This window comes from Passer domesticus, chromosome 15, assembly GCF_036417665.1.
Source record: "Passer domesticus isolate bPasDom1 chromosome 15, bPasDom1.hap1, whole genome shotgun sequence".
NCBI lineage: Eukaryota > Metazoa > Chordata > Aves > Passeriformes > Passeridae > Passer > Passer domesticus.
This window is the reverse complement of record NC_087488.1, coordinates 15,979,790-15,993,209: the sequence shown is the minus strand read 5'-3', so window position 1 is coordinate 15,993,209 and position 13,420 is coordinate 15,979,790. Positions and strand designations below refer to the sequence as shown.

The following is a 13,420-nucleotide window of genomic DNA, read 5'->3' as shown; positions in this document are numbered from 1 at the left end:
CACATCCCTGCCCTGTGCGAGCTCCTGCCCGTCCCTGCTGCCGCCTCCCCGCGTTCCTGGGTGCCCTGGGCCGAGTCAGGGAGCCCCTGCCCAGCAGAGCCCCGTGCGGTGCTCGGGGGGCTGGCACTGCCCCAAAGGGGTGCCGCTGATGCAGCGTGGCTTGGCCTGGCTCCATGGCACCACACGGCAAAGGTCGGGTGAGGATGTGGCTTGGGAATACCGGGAGGGAGCGGGGATCTCCACAGGAGCTGCTGGGGGTGCCGGGTCCCCCGCACAGCTCCAGCCCCGCTGGGTCGGCTCTGCCCCTGTCCCCTGTCCCCGCCTGCCCCGGCAGCCCCCAGGCTCAGCCCCTCGCCATCCCAAGGGACTGAAAAGTTTCCTTTTTGTAAAAATAAAAGCATCACAGTGGAGTCCCTGCTGCCTCTTGAAAGCTGCATTTAAGCGGCTTCCTGCAGCCCCAGGGGACAGCGCTGCGCGGTGACTCAGGCTGCCAGAGCCCAGGCAGCCTCCAGTGCGGATTTCAGCCCTCCCTGGAGAGGGCTCTGCCAGGGACGGGCACCTGTACGTGTGCCGGGCACGTGGGCAGCATCCCCCAAAAGCACCTTGGGATTTGGGGAATGCTGCTGGGCAGCGGGGCACACAGCTGTGGGTGTGCAGCTGTGGTGGGCAGTGGTTATCCAGCTGTGGTGGACACTGGGAGGCCCAGCTGTGGTGAGAGGTGTATGTCCAGCTGTGGTGGGCAGTGGTTATCCAGCTGTGATGGGCAGTTGTGATCCAGCTGTGGTGAGAGGTGTATGTCCAGCTGTGGTGGGCAGTGGTTATCCAGCTGTGGTGGACACTGGGAGGCCCAGCTGTGGTGAGAGGTGTATGTCCAGCTGTGATGGGCAGTTGTGATCCAGCTGTGGTGGACACTGGGAGGCCCAGCTGTGGTGAGCGATGTCCATCCAGCTGTGGTGGGCAGCACTATCCAGCTGTGCTGAGTACGGCTCTGCAAGGGCTCCATCCCATCCCAGCCACCTCTTAGCCCCAGGCAATCCCTTTCCCTGTACAACGAGCTTCCCGGTGCATTATTTATACAGTCCAGATCGATGGGAAGATGATAACGGCTTCATTAGCATCTGAGCATCGGCGGCCCCAGCGCCTGACACGACCTTGGCTGCAGGAGTACAAGCTTTTCCCTGTCAGGAGCAGCTCCCCGGTGTCACCGCCACCACCAGACCCAGCAGGGCGGCCGTGGCTGCCCCAGTGGGGTCCCCCCATGGCACATGGGTACCCCATCCTCGCAGTGAGGATAAGACACCCCCGTGCCAGGGCTCCTCGTGCAGTGCCCGTTGTTTGCGTGGCGCTCGTTAGCAGGGATATAATTAAGAGCAGCTATTTTGGATGCTTCCTTTATCCGGCAGCTCGCAGCGACGCCGCTGCAGGATCCTCCCCCCGTCTCTGGAACAGGCGCTTGCCTTGAATGTCTTCCCTGTGGGTATTGGCTGCTTGTGGGCTCCTGTTGTGCTTGTGGGGGGCACACGCGGGGGTCCGGCTGCCCACGTGAGCTGGGAGTGGGGAAGGAGCAGGGATGGGGCTGGAGGGGAGCGGGGTCACGGCAGAGGGGAGAGGGAAGGGATGGAGAGGGGGTTTGGGGGCTCTCTGGCTGATCCGCTGCCGCCATGCTGGGGAGGGGGCAGCAGTGCTTTCCCCTCATTAAGGAGATGTTGATTTAGCGGGGGCTGGAGCCATCTGCTTGGAGCAGCCGCCTGCTGCCTGCCGGGGGAGCCGGGTGAGGATGTGCTTCGTCAGCGGGGGCTTGGCCGGGAGCCCCCACGCTCCGGCCGGGCATCGATCGCCGCTGGCACCGCGCTGGCTGCAGGCACAGGGGCTGGCGCAGGGGCACGTGAGGGGTGCTGGGAGGGGACAGCAGCCCCCCGAGCAGTCCCACCATGCGGAGTCATGGCCTTGGACAGTGTGCAGGGAGGGGCTGGGGCAGCCGGGCACAGGGGTTTCACTGATGCACTGGGGTGCCCAGAGCTGTGCTTGGCCACTGGGCTCCCACCATGGCATACACTGGTCACCTGGGCACAGGCGTGTTCTGGGATACCTGGAGCAGTGACTGGCACAGTGCTCTCCCTGTGGCATGCACTGGGATTCCTGCTTGGGCACGGGGGTCCCCATGTAGCCATGCATTGTAGTGCCCAGAGCTGTGCTTGGCACAGGGGTCTCCTCATGGCCGTGCATCGCAGTGCCCAGAGCTGAGGCTGGCACAGGGGTCTCCTCATGGCTGTGCATCGCAGTGCCCAGAGCTGAGGCTGGCACAGGGGTCTCCTCATGTCTGTGCATCGCAGTGCCCAGAGCTGTGCTTGGCACAGGTGTCTCCTCACGGCTGTGCATGGCAGTGCCCAGAGCTGTGCTTGGCACAGGTGTCTCCTCACGGCGTGCTCCAGGGCACCCAAAGCAGCTGCCAGGCACAGTGCCAGGCGCCACGGTGCCGCGTGGCTGGACCTTGGGGCGGGCAGAGCTGTTCCCCGTGCCCAGCCCTGCACGTGCCAGCGGCTCGTGCGTCGCCCGCGCCGCGGTGCCGCCGGGGCCGCGCTGCCGCAGGGCCGGGCACCGGGGCCGGCGAGGAGCGCGCTGCCCGCGGAGCGCCGCGCTCAGCCCGAGCGTGATTCAGCCGGCAGCGGCCGTGTGTGAGTGAGGGCAGTTCGGGAGCAGGCAGGGCCGCTGCCCGGCGGGGCTGGCTCTGGTGACGGCTGGTGCCCATGGCAGGTGCTGTGGCTCCCGGCGCACACCGCAGCCACGGGGGATGGCTGCACCCCGTGGTGCCAGGCCCTGTGTGTGCCCCCTTTCCTGGGGATGCCATCGTGCTCCTGCCCCAGGGGGTCTGTGGGGTGCAGACTGAGAATGGTGGAGAGCTGGGCCATGAGACATCAGGGGAGCCCTGTGATCCCACACGGCACAACCTGAGCAGCCCACGGGGAGCCAAGAGGGGACATTGGGGTGTCCCAATGATGGTGGGGCTCAGGCTGTCTGAGCAAAGGTGTGCCACCCCTGCAGCAGCACCTTCATGATGGCTCCTGCATGGAGAGGGCAGGATGGTGACTGCAGGTGCTCGGTGGCCCCTGCCACCCCCAGTGATCCCAACAAGGACACACGGGGTGCTCACTGGCAGTGTGGCCATGAAGGAGCTCTGCTCTCCTCCCCACCGTACCCATCTCCTTTTGTAGCCGGTATTTTTAATTGGAAGCACTCAGCTCCCTTCTCTCTCCCTTGTTAGTGGAAGAATGTTCCTTGTCATTAATTCCCAGCCATTAATGAGCTCTCCTGGCTCTTGTTACCCCCAGACAGGCTGCAGATCTCACTGTGGACCTGGTGACCAGGGCACCCATCCTTGTCTCCTGCTCTGGGAGCCGGGGTTTTTGTGAGACCCCAGCTGGGCTCCGTGCTCCAGCTGCCTTCGGCGTGCTGACGGCCACTTCCAGAGCTGTAAGGAAAGTCAAACCACTGCATGGCTGGAAGTCACTGACTAAGCACTTGGCACGGGCACTGATGGAAGTGCTAAACAGATTTTGGCAGCCGCAGCCTCTCCTGCAGGTGCAGGGAGGGAAAATTTGCCGCTACGGTGCACTGGGGCGAGGGTGGGTTGGTGGTGCCGAGGGTGGCACGTGCCTGGGGATCGCCAATGGCGTCACCAACCCACCCTGACACCCTGGCACTGCCCCATCCCAGCCCCTCGCTGGGATCAACCCGTGGGAAAGGCCAGGCACTGCAGACCTGCTGACAGCCGTCTGTCTGTCTGTCTGTCCGTCTGCAAGGAGCCATCAGCGGGAGTGGGGCCCGTCTCAGGGCTGGAAGTTGGAGCCAGTGCCGGGCACGGTGCCCCTCCTGTGCCCACGGCTCCTTTTGTCCACTGGCCTTTACATCCCTGGGAGCAGCTCGGCCCCTTCTCCTGGGGGCAGCTCAGCCCTTTCTCCTGGGGGCAGATCCTGGGGGCAGCTCAGCCCTTTCTCCTGGGGGCAGCTCAGCCCTTTCTCCTGGGGGCAGCTCAGCCCTTTCTCCTGGGGCCAGCTCAGCCCTTTCTCCTGGGGGCAGCTCAGCCCTTTCTCCTGGGATCAGCTCAGCCCTTTCTCCTGGGATCAGCTCAGCCCTTTCTCCTGGGATCAGCTCAGCCCCTTCTCTGGGAGCAGCTCCTGGGGGCAGCTCAGCCCTTTCTCCTGGGATCAGCTCAGCCCCTTCTCTGGGAGCTGGCTCTTGGCGCGGGGCGGCAGCGGAAGCGGCGCTGGGCTCCTCTCCACCACAGCTCAATGGCACCTTTGTTGGGGACGCTGGCGGCAGCACGGGGCTGGCAGGGACTGGGTCAGCCCTGGTGTCACAGGGGCTCTGCCCACCAGTAATGTGCAGCTCTTCGAGGGGATGCTATGGCAGGGGTGGGATTTGGGGGCTCCTGTGGCATTCCTGTCCCCCCACACACACTGGGGACACCAGGGTGTCCCTGTCCCTCTCCAGGCACCCTGCAGTGCTCCTTCTCATCCCACATGAACTCCTCATCTGGGAGGAGAGCCTGGGGACCTGCTGGCTGCAGGGTGGTGGCTGTGGCTGATAGAACCTGTCCTCTGCAGTTGTCACCTGTCACAGCGGGCTGTGTCAGCATTAGCAAATGTCCTGCAGCTCAGACAGCCTGGGGTGCAGGAGGGAGCCAGCTCTGGGTGCCAGAGCCTCTGTCCTGGCCACTCCTGTGCCCATCTGTGCTGCGTGGCCTGGCTCAGCTGCCCCTCCTGCTGCTGGTGCCCTCTGAGCCCCGTGTGTCCATGCGGAGGCTCCCGGGCTGTGGCACTGCCCTTGTGTCCAACAATTCAATAAACACAGGGACACTGACAAGGGGACGTGGTAGAGGGGGAGGGAGCAAGGCCATGGCCAAGGTGCACAGGGAATGTCCCTGTGGCCCCACACTCCCTTTCCCTGCCTGAAGTGGCCCCTTCCAGCCGGCTTCTCCCAACAAGAGCTTGTCCCTGGTTCGGGTGCCTTTGCCCATTCTCCTGCCAGGCCATGCAGCCTTTGGGTCCTCCCCGGTGGGCTCGGGGCCGTGCTGGAGCTGTGCTCGCTGTGTTGGGCTCAGGGGCTGCTGTGTGAGCCCCCCACCCGGGCTCTGCCGTGCTGCTCCCCCCCTCCTCTTCCTCCTGCTCCCGCTGTGGGAAGAGCAGCTCACTGAAAGCCTGAGTGGCATTTTTCGGGTAAATCTTATGTAAATCTGGCTCCATCCTTCCTCGTGCTGCTAATTGGATTGCCCCGGCGTGGTTTAATTTCCCAGAAGCGTGGGGAGGGCAGTGCCAGGGGGGTGGGGGTGCAGGGGAACGTGCTGGGCTCTGCCTGGCAGGGGCTGCACGGGGCTGTTCTGGAGCCTCAGCCGGGTGGAGCAGCCAGGGGGGAACCCCAGGGAAACCAGGGGAGACTGGGCAGGACCTGGTGCCAGGAGGAGCCCCCGGGCTCTGCCACCTTCAGCAGGGACCCCCACCCTGAGCCTCCTGCCTGCAGCACCTGTGGAGCCGCAGGGAGCCCCAGCCCTGGCAGGCAGGGAAACCTGGAGCTGCCACCACGCCACCTCCCTGGAGTGCCCGTGTCCCTGCACAGCCACCTCCTCTAACAGCCTGTCCCCTTCCCTCCCTTCCAGAGCTCCTCGGATCAGCCAAGAAAGTCAATGTCAACTTCCAGGACACGGACGGGTGAGTGGGTGCTGCACCCGGGTGTGGGTGCTGTGGGGGGCTGTGAGCAGGGGGTGCACCTGCTGGGCAGTCCCCAGTGTCTGTGTGGCAGTGCCAGGCTCTCCAGCTGCCAGCTCTGGCCCCCGTTAGCCCACGGGGCTGAGCCCTGCCTGCCCCCGGAGCCGGAGCTGGCCTGGAGCAGCCAGGGCACCAGCGGGGGCAGAGGCAGGGCTGTGCCCCACATCTCACACTTCTCCCAGCCCTGTGGGGCTCCTCGGGAGCTCAGCCCTGCGGGGTGCAGGGTGGGAGAGCCGTGACCCTGCCAGGCACCCGTGACACTCCACAGCCAAGGGAGGGAGCAGCAGAAGGGGCCACAGAGCACCCCTGCTAATTACACTAATGAGGCTGCAGGGAGGCGGGGGGCCCGTGCAGGGGGGGCTGCCGTGGGGCTGGGCAGCACTGCCCCCGGCTCCCCCTGCCTGAGATCCCCCTGGAGCGGGGCAGCAGCACCATGTGATGCCACTGGTTCCCTTGGATGGCTCTGCCGTGCCAAGGAAATGCCAGGGAGAGCAGCAGGGACACCATGGCCCGGGGGTGTACAGCCACAGCAGCCTGGCAGCCTCCTCATCCTCATCCTCCTCACCAGGGTGGTGGCAGTGGGCACCCCCTGGTGCCTGCCAGCTCATGGCTGTGCCGGGGGCAAGGGGGCATCACCCCAGGGGCCACCTCGTGCTCCGCAGGGCCAGCAGGCCACGGGAGGGCTGGGCATCGTGGCAGGGCCTGGCTGGAAGGTTCAAGGGGTGCTGAAGCACGAGGGGAGCAGCCTCCATCCTCCAGCCCTGCTCCTGGAAAGGATCCCCCGGGATCAGGCTGCAGCCTGGCTGTGCCCCTCTGTGTGAGCTCAGCCAGCCCCGTGCCTCAGTTTCCCCATCCCGGCACTGCTGGTTTGTTCCCGGCTGGGGGTGCAGGGTGTGAGCACCGTGCTGGTGTCCCCGTGCTGGTGTCCCCGTGCTGGCCCCGGTGCCCTGCTCGTGGCCGAGGTGCCCGGCTGGGCCATGAGGTGCCCGAGAGGAGCCCCCGAGGCAGCCCCGGGGCAGGGCTGCGATTTGCACCATCTTGAGCGGATTTGAGCAGGGCGCTGGAGCGGAAAACGCTGACATTTCGCGGGCAGACGCTGGGGATCGGCCTCCTGTGCCGGCTGTCTGCTCACATCGGCGCTCCCCGCTGGGAATGGGGCCGGCAGCTCCGTGGGCACGGCCGGGCACGGAGCCTGCTCCCCTGGGGACGTGTGCCCTCAGCAGGGGCCTGGGGAAAGGGCCGGGGGATTGTCACCCACACCTGGCCCTCGGTCACCGGGCTGCCAGGGGGGCAGCGTGTCCTGGGGGCTCCACGGCCCTTCCCGTGCTCCGGGGACAGTGGGGTGGCCCTGGGGAGAGGATGGGGATGCTGTGCTCAGGCAGGGCCCAGAGCAGGGGACGCTGTGCCCGGAGCAGGGGACGCTGTGCCCATCCAGGGCCTGGAGCAGGGGATGCTGTGCCCGGAGCAGGGGACACTGTGCCCAGCCAGGGCCTGGAGCAGGGGACGCTGTGCCCATCCAGGGCCTGGAGCTGGGGACACTGTGCCCGGAGCAGGGGACACTGTGCCCAGCCAGGGCCCGGAGCAGGGGACACTGTGCCCGGAGCAGGGGACACTGTGCCCAGCCAGGGCCCGGAGCAGGGGACACTGTGCCCAGCCAGGGCCCAGAGCAGGGGACGCTGTGCCCGGAGCAGGGGACGCTGTGCCCGGCCAGGGCCCGGAGCAGGGGACACCGTTCCCCCCCAGGGCCCGGAGCAGCGGCACGGTGGGTGCCAGCGCAGTCGCACGGAGGATGCCACTGCCGGGAGCACAAGTAGGTCAGCTCCTGGCCTGCTTCCCAGGCTCCGGGAGCTGTGAGAGCAGAGGGGTGCGGGGCCGGGGGCTTTCCCCAGCCCACAGGCAGGCCCGGCACCGGGCAAGGCAGCGCTGCCATCTGTGCTCATCGGGCTGCTGGGGCCAGGCTGGGGAAGTGGGTCAGTGGGGAGGGGGCTCCCCGGCACCCCCAGCCTCGGTGCCTGCCCTGCCCGGCACCCCCAGCCCGGCAGGGTCTCAGCATTGCCAGCCCTGCAGCAGCTCTCACCCCAAAACCCACGGAGGGACCTGGGGGTGGCTCTCCCAGGGACACACGCATGTGGAGGGCGAGCAGGTGCCCCGGGTGCTGCAGAGGTGCAGGTTTGGGGCCATGGTGCTGAGCAGGGTTGGCAGGGCTGTGGAGGGCACAGGCCAGTGGCCCCTGACACCAGCCCCATCCCCAGGTTCTCGGCTCTGCACCATGCGGCGCTTAACGGCAACACAGAGCTCATCTCGCTGCTGCTGGAGGCACAGGCTGCCGTGGACATCAAGGACAACAAAGGCGAGTCCCCGGCTCCTGGGGACCCCCTGCCCCCTGCCCCGTGCCCCCCGCAGGCTCTGCGCTGGCACACAGAAGGCTCACGGTTCTTCCCCTGCAGGCATGCGGCCCCTGCACTACGCGGCCTGGCAGGGCAAGAAGGAGCCCATGAAGATGGTGCTGAAGGCAGGTTCCTCTGTGAACATCCCGTCGGACGAGGGCCAGATCCCCCTGCACCTGGCAGCGCAGCACGGGCACTACGACGTGGTACGGAGAGGCTCGGGGCTGGCAGGGGGTGCTGCCAGCCCTCTGCCCCCGCCCTCACCGGGCCGGGGTCTTGCTTGTCCCCAGTCGGAGATGCTCCTGCAGCACCAGTCCAACCCCTGCATCATGGACAACTCGGGGAAGACGCCCCTGGACCTGGCATGCGAGTTTGGCCGGGTCGGGGTAAGTTCTCGCAGGGTGGGGTGTCCCAGAGGAGGACTGGGAGGGGACAGGGGCACTGTGAGGTCCCTGGTGGGACAGGGGCACTGTGAGTTCCCTGGAGGGGACAGGGGCACTGTTAGGTCCCGGGGACAGGGACAGGGGCAGTGTGAGGTCCCTGGGGCAGGGACAGGGGCACTGTGAGGTTCGTGGCGGGGACAGGGCACTGTGAGGTCCTGGGGGCAGGGACAGGGGCACTGTTAGGGACAGGGGCACTGTGAGGTCCCAGGGACAGGGACAGGGGCACTGTTAGGGACAAGGGCACTGTGAGGTCCCTGGGGCAGGGACAGGGGCACTGTGAGGTCCCTGGGGCAGGGACAGGGGCACTGTGAGGTTCGTGGCGGGGACAGGGCACTGTGAGTTTCCTGGGCAGGGACAGGGGCAGTGTGAGGTCCCTGGGGCAGGGACAGGGGCACTGTTAGGGACAGGGGCACTGTGAGGTCCCAGGGACAGGGACAGGGGCACTGTTATGGACAGGAGCAGTGTGAGGTCCTGGGGCAGGGACAGGAGCACTGTGAGGTCCCAGGGCAGGGACAGGGGCAGTGTGAGGTCCTGGGGCAGGGACAGGGGCACTGTGAGGTCCCTGGGGCAGGGACAGGGGCACTGTGAGGTCCCGGGGCTGCTGGAGCAGCTGCAGGGGCACAAGGATGGCTGGCACTGGGGTGTGCAGTGCCACCACTGCAGGGAGCTCTGGCTGCTGGCAGGGGGAGGTGGGGCCGGGGGCTGCAGCCCCGGGGGGCGGCCGAGCCGCCCTTGCAGCCCTGCTCCGTCTGTGTTTGCTGAGCCAGGTGGTCCAACTGCTCCTGAACAGCAACATGTGCGCGGCACTGCTGGAGCCCAAGCCGGGGGACACCACCGACCCCAACGGCACCAGCCCCCTGCACCTGGCCGCCAAGAACGGCCACATCGACATCATCCGGTGGGTGCCGCGGGCAGGGGAGGCACCACCAGTGCCCCCCGTGCCCCGCTGACCCCGCTGTGCCCCCGCAGGCTCCTGCTGCAGGCTGGCATCGACATCAACCGGCAGACCAAGGCGGGCACGGCGCTGCACGAGGCCGCGCTCTGCGGCAAGACGGACGTGGTGCGGCTGCTGCTGGATGTAAGGGCCCCCCTCGGCACCCCCCGGTGGCCCCAGGCACCCCCAACCCTGCCGGGGGCTGTGGGAAGGGGGTGACCCCACAGCTGGGGGCTCAGAGCAGCTTGTGCATCTCTCCCAGGGAGCAGAGCTGAGGTCCTAGAAGGGATACGGCAAGGCACAGAGGGTCCTGGGGGGTGAGGGTCACACGGGGGGACACACGAAGGTCTGAGAGCTGTGCCCTCCAGCTGCTGCTCTGCTGGTGGCCTAGGGAGTGCCAGGGGTGGCAGGATGGGGAGCAGCCTCCTCCCAGTGCCTCTCGGTGCCATTGCAGAGCGGGATCAACGCCCACGTCAGGAACACCTACAACCAGACGGCTCTGGACATCGTCAACCAGTTCACCACCAGCCAGGCCAGCAAGGAGATCAAGCAGATGCTGCGGGGTAGGGGGTTGGAGGGCACAGTCTGGCACAAAGGGCACCGGGCTGGGGGTGCCAACCCCCGCGGGGTGAGCTGCCAGTGACGCCCCCGTTCTGCCCCGCAGACGCCTCTGCAGCTCTGCAGGTCCGGGCCGTCAAGGACTACTGCAACAACTACGACCTGACCAGCCTCAACGTGAAAGCCGGGGACGTCATCACCGTGAGTGTGGCCGGGGGGGCCGGGGACTCCCCGGTGGCAGAGGCGGCCCCGGCCCAGCCCTGACCCGGGCTGTCCCGCAGGTGCTGGAGCAGCACGCCGACGGGCGCTGGAAGGGCTGCATCCACGACAACCGCACCGGCAACGACCGCGTGGGCTACTTCCCCTCCAGCCTCGTCGAGGCCATAAGCAAACGAACAGGCAAATAACCCCCCCTACGCCCCCAGCCCCGGGGAGCCCCCTCTTGCTTTGGTGGGGAGCGGGGCGTCGGGGGCTGCAGCGGTGAAAGCAAAGCAGGGCCATGCCCCTCGTGCATGTGGGGTCGGTGTCCCCACCGTGTGCATGGGGACGGTGCCTAAAAGTGTGTGGGGTCAGCGTCCTCCTCGTGCCTGTGGGGCTGGTGCTCCCACTGAGTGTGCAGGGACCGTGTTCCCGTTGTGACTGTGGGGCTGGTGTCCTGGGGGTGGTGCTGGCAGCCCTGGGGTGCTCCAGGGTCAGCTCTGGGGTGTTCAAGGTCAGCCCTGGGGTGCTCGAGGGTCAGCCCTGGGGTGCTCCAGGGCCAGCCCTGGGGTGTTCAAGGTCAGCCCTGGGGTGTTCAAGGTCAGCCCTGGGGTGCTCAAGGTCAGCCCTGGGGTGTTCAAGGTCAGCTCTGGGGTGCTCGAGGGTCAGCCCCGGGGTGCTCGAGGGTCAGCTCTGGGGTGCTCGAGGGTCAGCCCTAGGGTGCTTGAGGGTCAGCCCTGGGGTGCTCGAGGGTCAGCCCTGGCTGCCCTTGGGCTGGGAGAGATGTTTGAGGTGCATGAGGAGACCCAGGGGTGTCACTGTGGTTTGGGGAGATGGGCACAGCAGTGGGGTGGCAGGAGCTGGTGCTCAGGGTCTGTGCAGGGGCTGGGCACCAGTGCCAGGGAGCTGATGCTGCCACACAGAGACTCTTCCCAGCCAGGGGCCATCTCAAGGATTGGCCCCTGCTCCCCTGCCCTGTGGCTGCCCGTTCTCATCCCCATTCCCATTGTCATCCCTTTGGGCTCCTGTGCAGCCCCTTGGGATGTCCCTGGGCTGTGCCCTCGGCCAGGAGAGTCTCAGTGGGGCTGGTGCCTCTGCAGGCAGCACTGAAAGGCCCCACATCAGCCAGCCCTGGGACAGGATCCTGGGGACAGCCACACCACAGGGACATGGGCAGGGCATGGTGGCACTCGAGCAGTGTCTCAGGAGCGTGGCAGCACAAGTGGCTGCCAGGCAGCCCACAGCACCCTGGAGGCACCTGGTGCTGGACAGGGGGCAGTGCCACCCTCCAGGCCTGGGTTGTGTGCCAGTACCAGAGATGCCATCCTGGGATGCCATCCATGTCTCCTGGGCTGTGCCCTGTGGCTCCTGGGCTGCAGCTGGCCCTCAGCAGTGCCAGCCAGGCTGGGGAGTTCTGTAGCCACTCCACTGGCTGCAGTGAGGCAGCAGTTTGGGGTGCAGGCGCTGTGTCACAGCTCACCCCTGGACACGGGGGTGCTGCAGCCCCAGCCCGGCCTGGCTGTGGGACCCCGGGGTCTGACCCCTGGGGCTGTGCCAGTGTCCGTGCCGGCCCCGCGGGATGTGCCCGTGCCCTGCTCCGGGCTGTGCGTGTGCTGAGCTCCCGCTGCCGCCCCTCGGCTCCGCCCCGCACCGGCTGGGCTCGGTTCTGCCTTCTCCACATCCCTTTGGTCGCTTTTTTGGTTTGCTGCCTTTCCCCCTCTTTCTTTAATTTTCATTTATTTTCTTTCCTCTTTTTTTTTTTTTTCTTTTTTGGCGGCACTGAGCGTGTCTCTATCATTTGGATTCTTTTCATTTTGTCTCTTGTTATGTTTTATTATCAGGTTCATGGGAGACTGTAACAATCCCCCAACACTTCCAAAAGATCCCGCTCCCGGCTTACGGGGCTGCTGTGCTAAACGGTGACGCCTCGTCCCATCCGTTCCATTCCCTGCCTCCACCTCCACCTCCACCACCACATTCCCATCAGACTCTTTTCAGTTCCTTTGGCTATCACAGGCTCTCCCCTAGCAGTGCCGACGAGCCGCGTTACGGACAAGGTAGTTCACCGCTCGCTTCGTGCTCTCCATGGATTTTCCTTCCTTTTCCTTTAAAGCGTGTGTCGAGTCTTTTCTCTCTGCTCGGCCTCTCCCCCTCGCCGGGGGCTGTGTGTGCATGCAGCTGTGCATGCGCCTGCATGCGTGCAGTGGGGGCACTGGGGTGGCACACGCGTGCCATCGCTCCCCCCGCAGCCCTCCAGCGCCGCCGGCACTCCGTGTGCCAGGGCACAGCCACCCACCCCACCCCGGTGTCCCCGCGGTCCCTGCGCTCCTCTCCGGGTGCGTGGGCACCCCCAGGGCACTCAGAGCCCTGTGCCAGGGCAGGGCTGGCAGCGCAGTGCCACAGCTCTGTGCCACGGGCTCGGGATGCTCTGTGGCACAGCCTCCCTGCAGGGCCCGGCTCTGAGCAGCCGTGGCTGTGCACGGGAGCTGGAAGGGGCTGCGGCTCTGGGGGCTCTCCCAGGGGATGCTCTCGGGGCTGGCTCAGCGCAGGCAGAGCCAGCTGAACCCTGGGGACCGTCCCCAGGACACAGGCAGGGGTGATGCTGCAGGGCCCTGCGTCAGGAGCACCCAGGGGTTGCAGGGGTGCAGTCCTCGATGGCTGGGGCCAGGGGCTTGGCACATGCCCTGGTGGCAGCGGCTAAGGAGGTTGTGCTGGGGGCACTGGGTGGCCGTGCTGGCACTGGGGACAAGGGAGCACTTCTTTACTCTGGGGCTTTGTCTCCTGCTGGGGTCACATGGAGCTGCACAAGCCCAGGCTCCTCCTGGTGTGACCATGGCAGCTCGGGGATGTCCCAGCCTGACCTGGTGAGGCTGTTTGTCCCCTGCTGTGCTCCTTCAGTGCATTTATCACCTTGTGCCACCTGTCCCCTGCTACGGTTGGTGCTGCTGGAGTGAGCAGCTCCATGAACAGAACTGGCCTGGTTGGCAGTGGGGTGACAATGTCCCTCAGCTGGTGGCAGGGTGGCAGTGCCCCGTGGCTGGCAGTGAGCTGGTAACGCCCCATGGCTGGTAGCAGGGTGGCAGTGCCCCGTGGCTGGCAGGACAGTGGCAGAGCCGTGGTGGGGCCATGGCAGCACTG

General features: G+C 66.5%; 1 protein-coding gene across 2 annotated transcripts in view; it reads left to right on the top strand.

Moving 5' to 3' along the window:
• The window catches only part of CASKIN1 (CASK interacting protein 1), a 31,702-nt gene that overhangs the window by 8,775 nt on the left and 9,507 nt on the right, over positions 1 to 13,420 (top strand). Inside the window, exons 2-11 of one of the 2 annotated variants that reach the window (XM_064390799.1) lie at positions 5,654 to 5,705; positions 8,015 to 8,112; positions 8,210 to 8,355; positions 8,440 to 8,535; positions 9,360 to 9,490; positions 9,562 to 9,670; positions 9,981 to 10,089; positions 10,191 to 10,285; positions 10,366 to 10,483; positions 12,124 to 12,339. In XM_064390799.1, coding sequence (XP_064246869.1) covers positions 5,654 to 5,705; positions 8,015 to 8,112; positions 8,210 to 8,355; positions 8,440 to 8,535; positions 9,360 to 9,490; positions 9,562 to 9,670; positions 9,981 to 10,089; positions 10,191 to 10,285; positions 10,366 to 10,483; positions 12,124 to 12,339 — 1,170 coding nt within the window. The remainder of the gene's footprint in view (positions 1 to 5,653; positions 5,706 to 8,014; positions 8,113 to 8,209; positions 8,356 to 8,439; positions 8,536 to 9,359; positions 9,491 to 9,561; positions 9,671 to 9,980; positions 10,090 to 10,190; positions 10,286 to 10,365; positions 10,484 to 12,123; positions 12,340 to 13,420) is intronic. The other variant, XM_064390801.1, reaches the window with a different exon arrangement.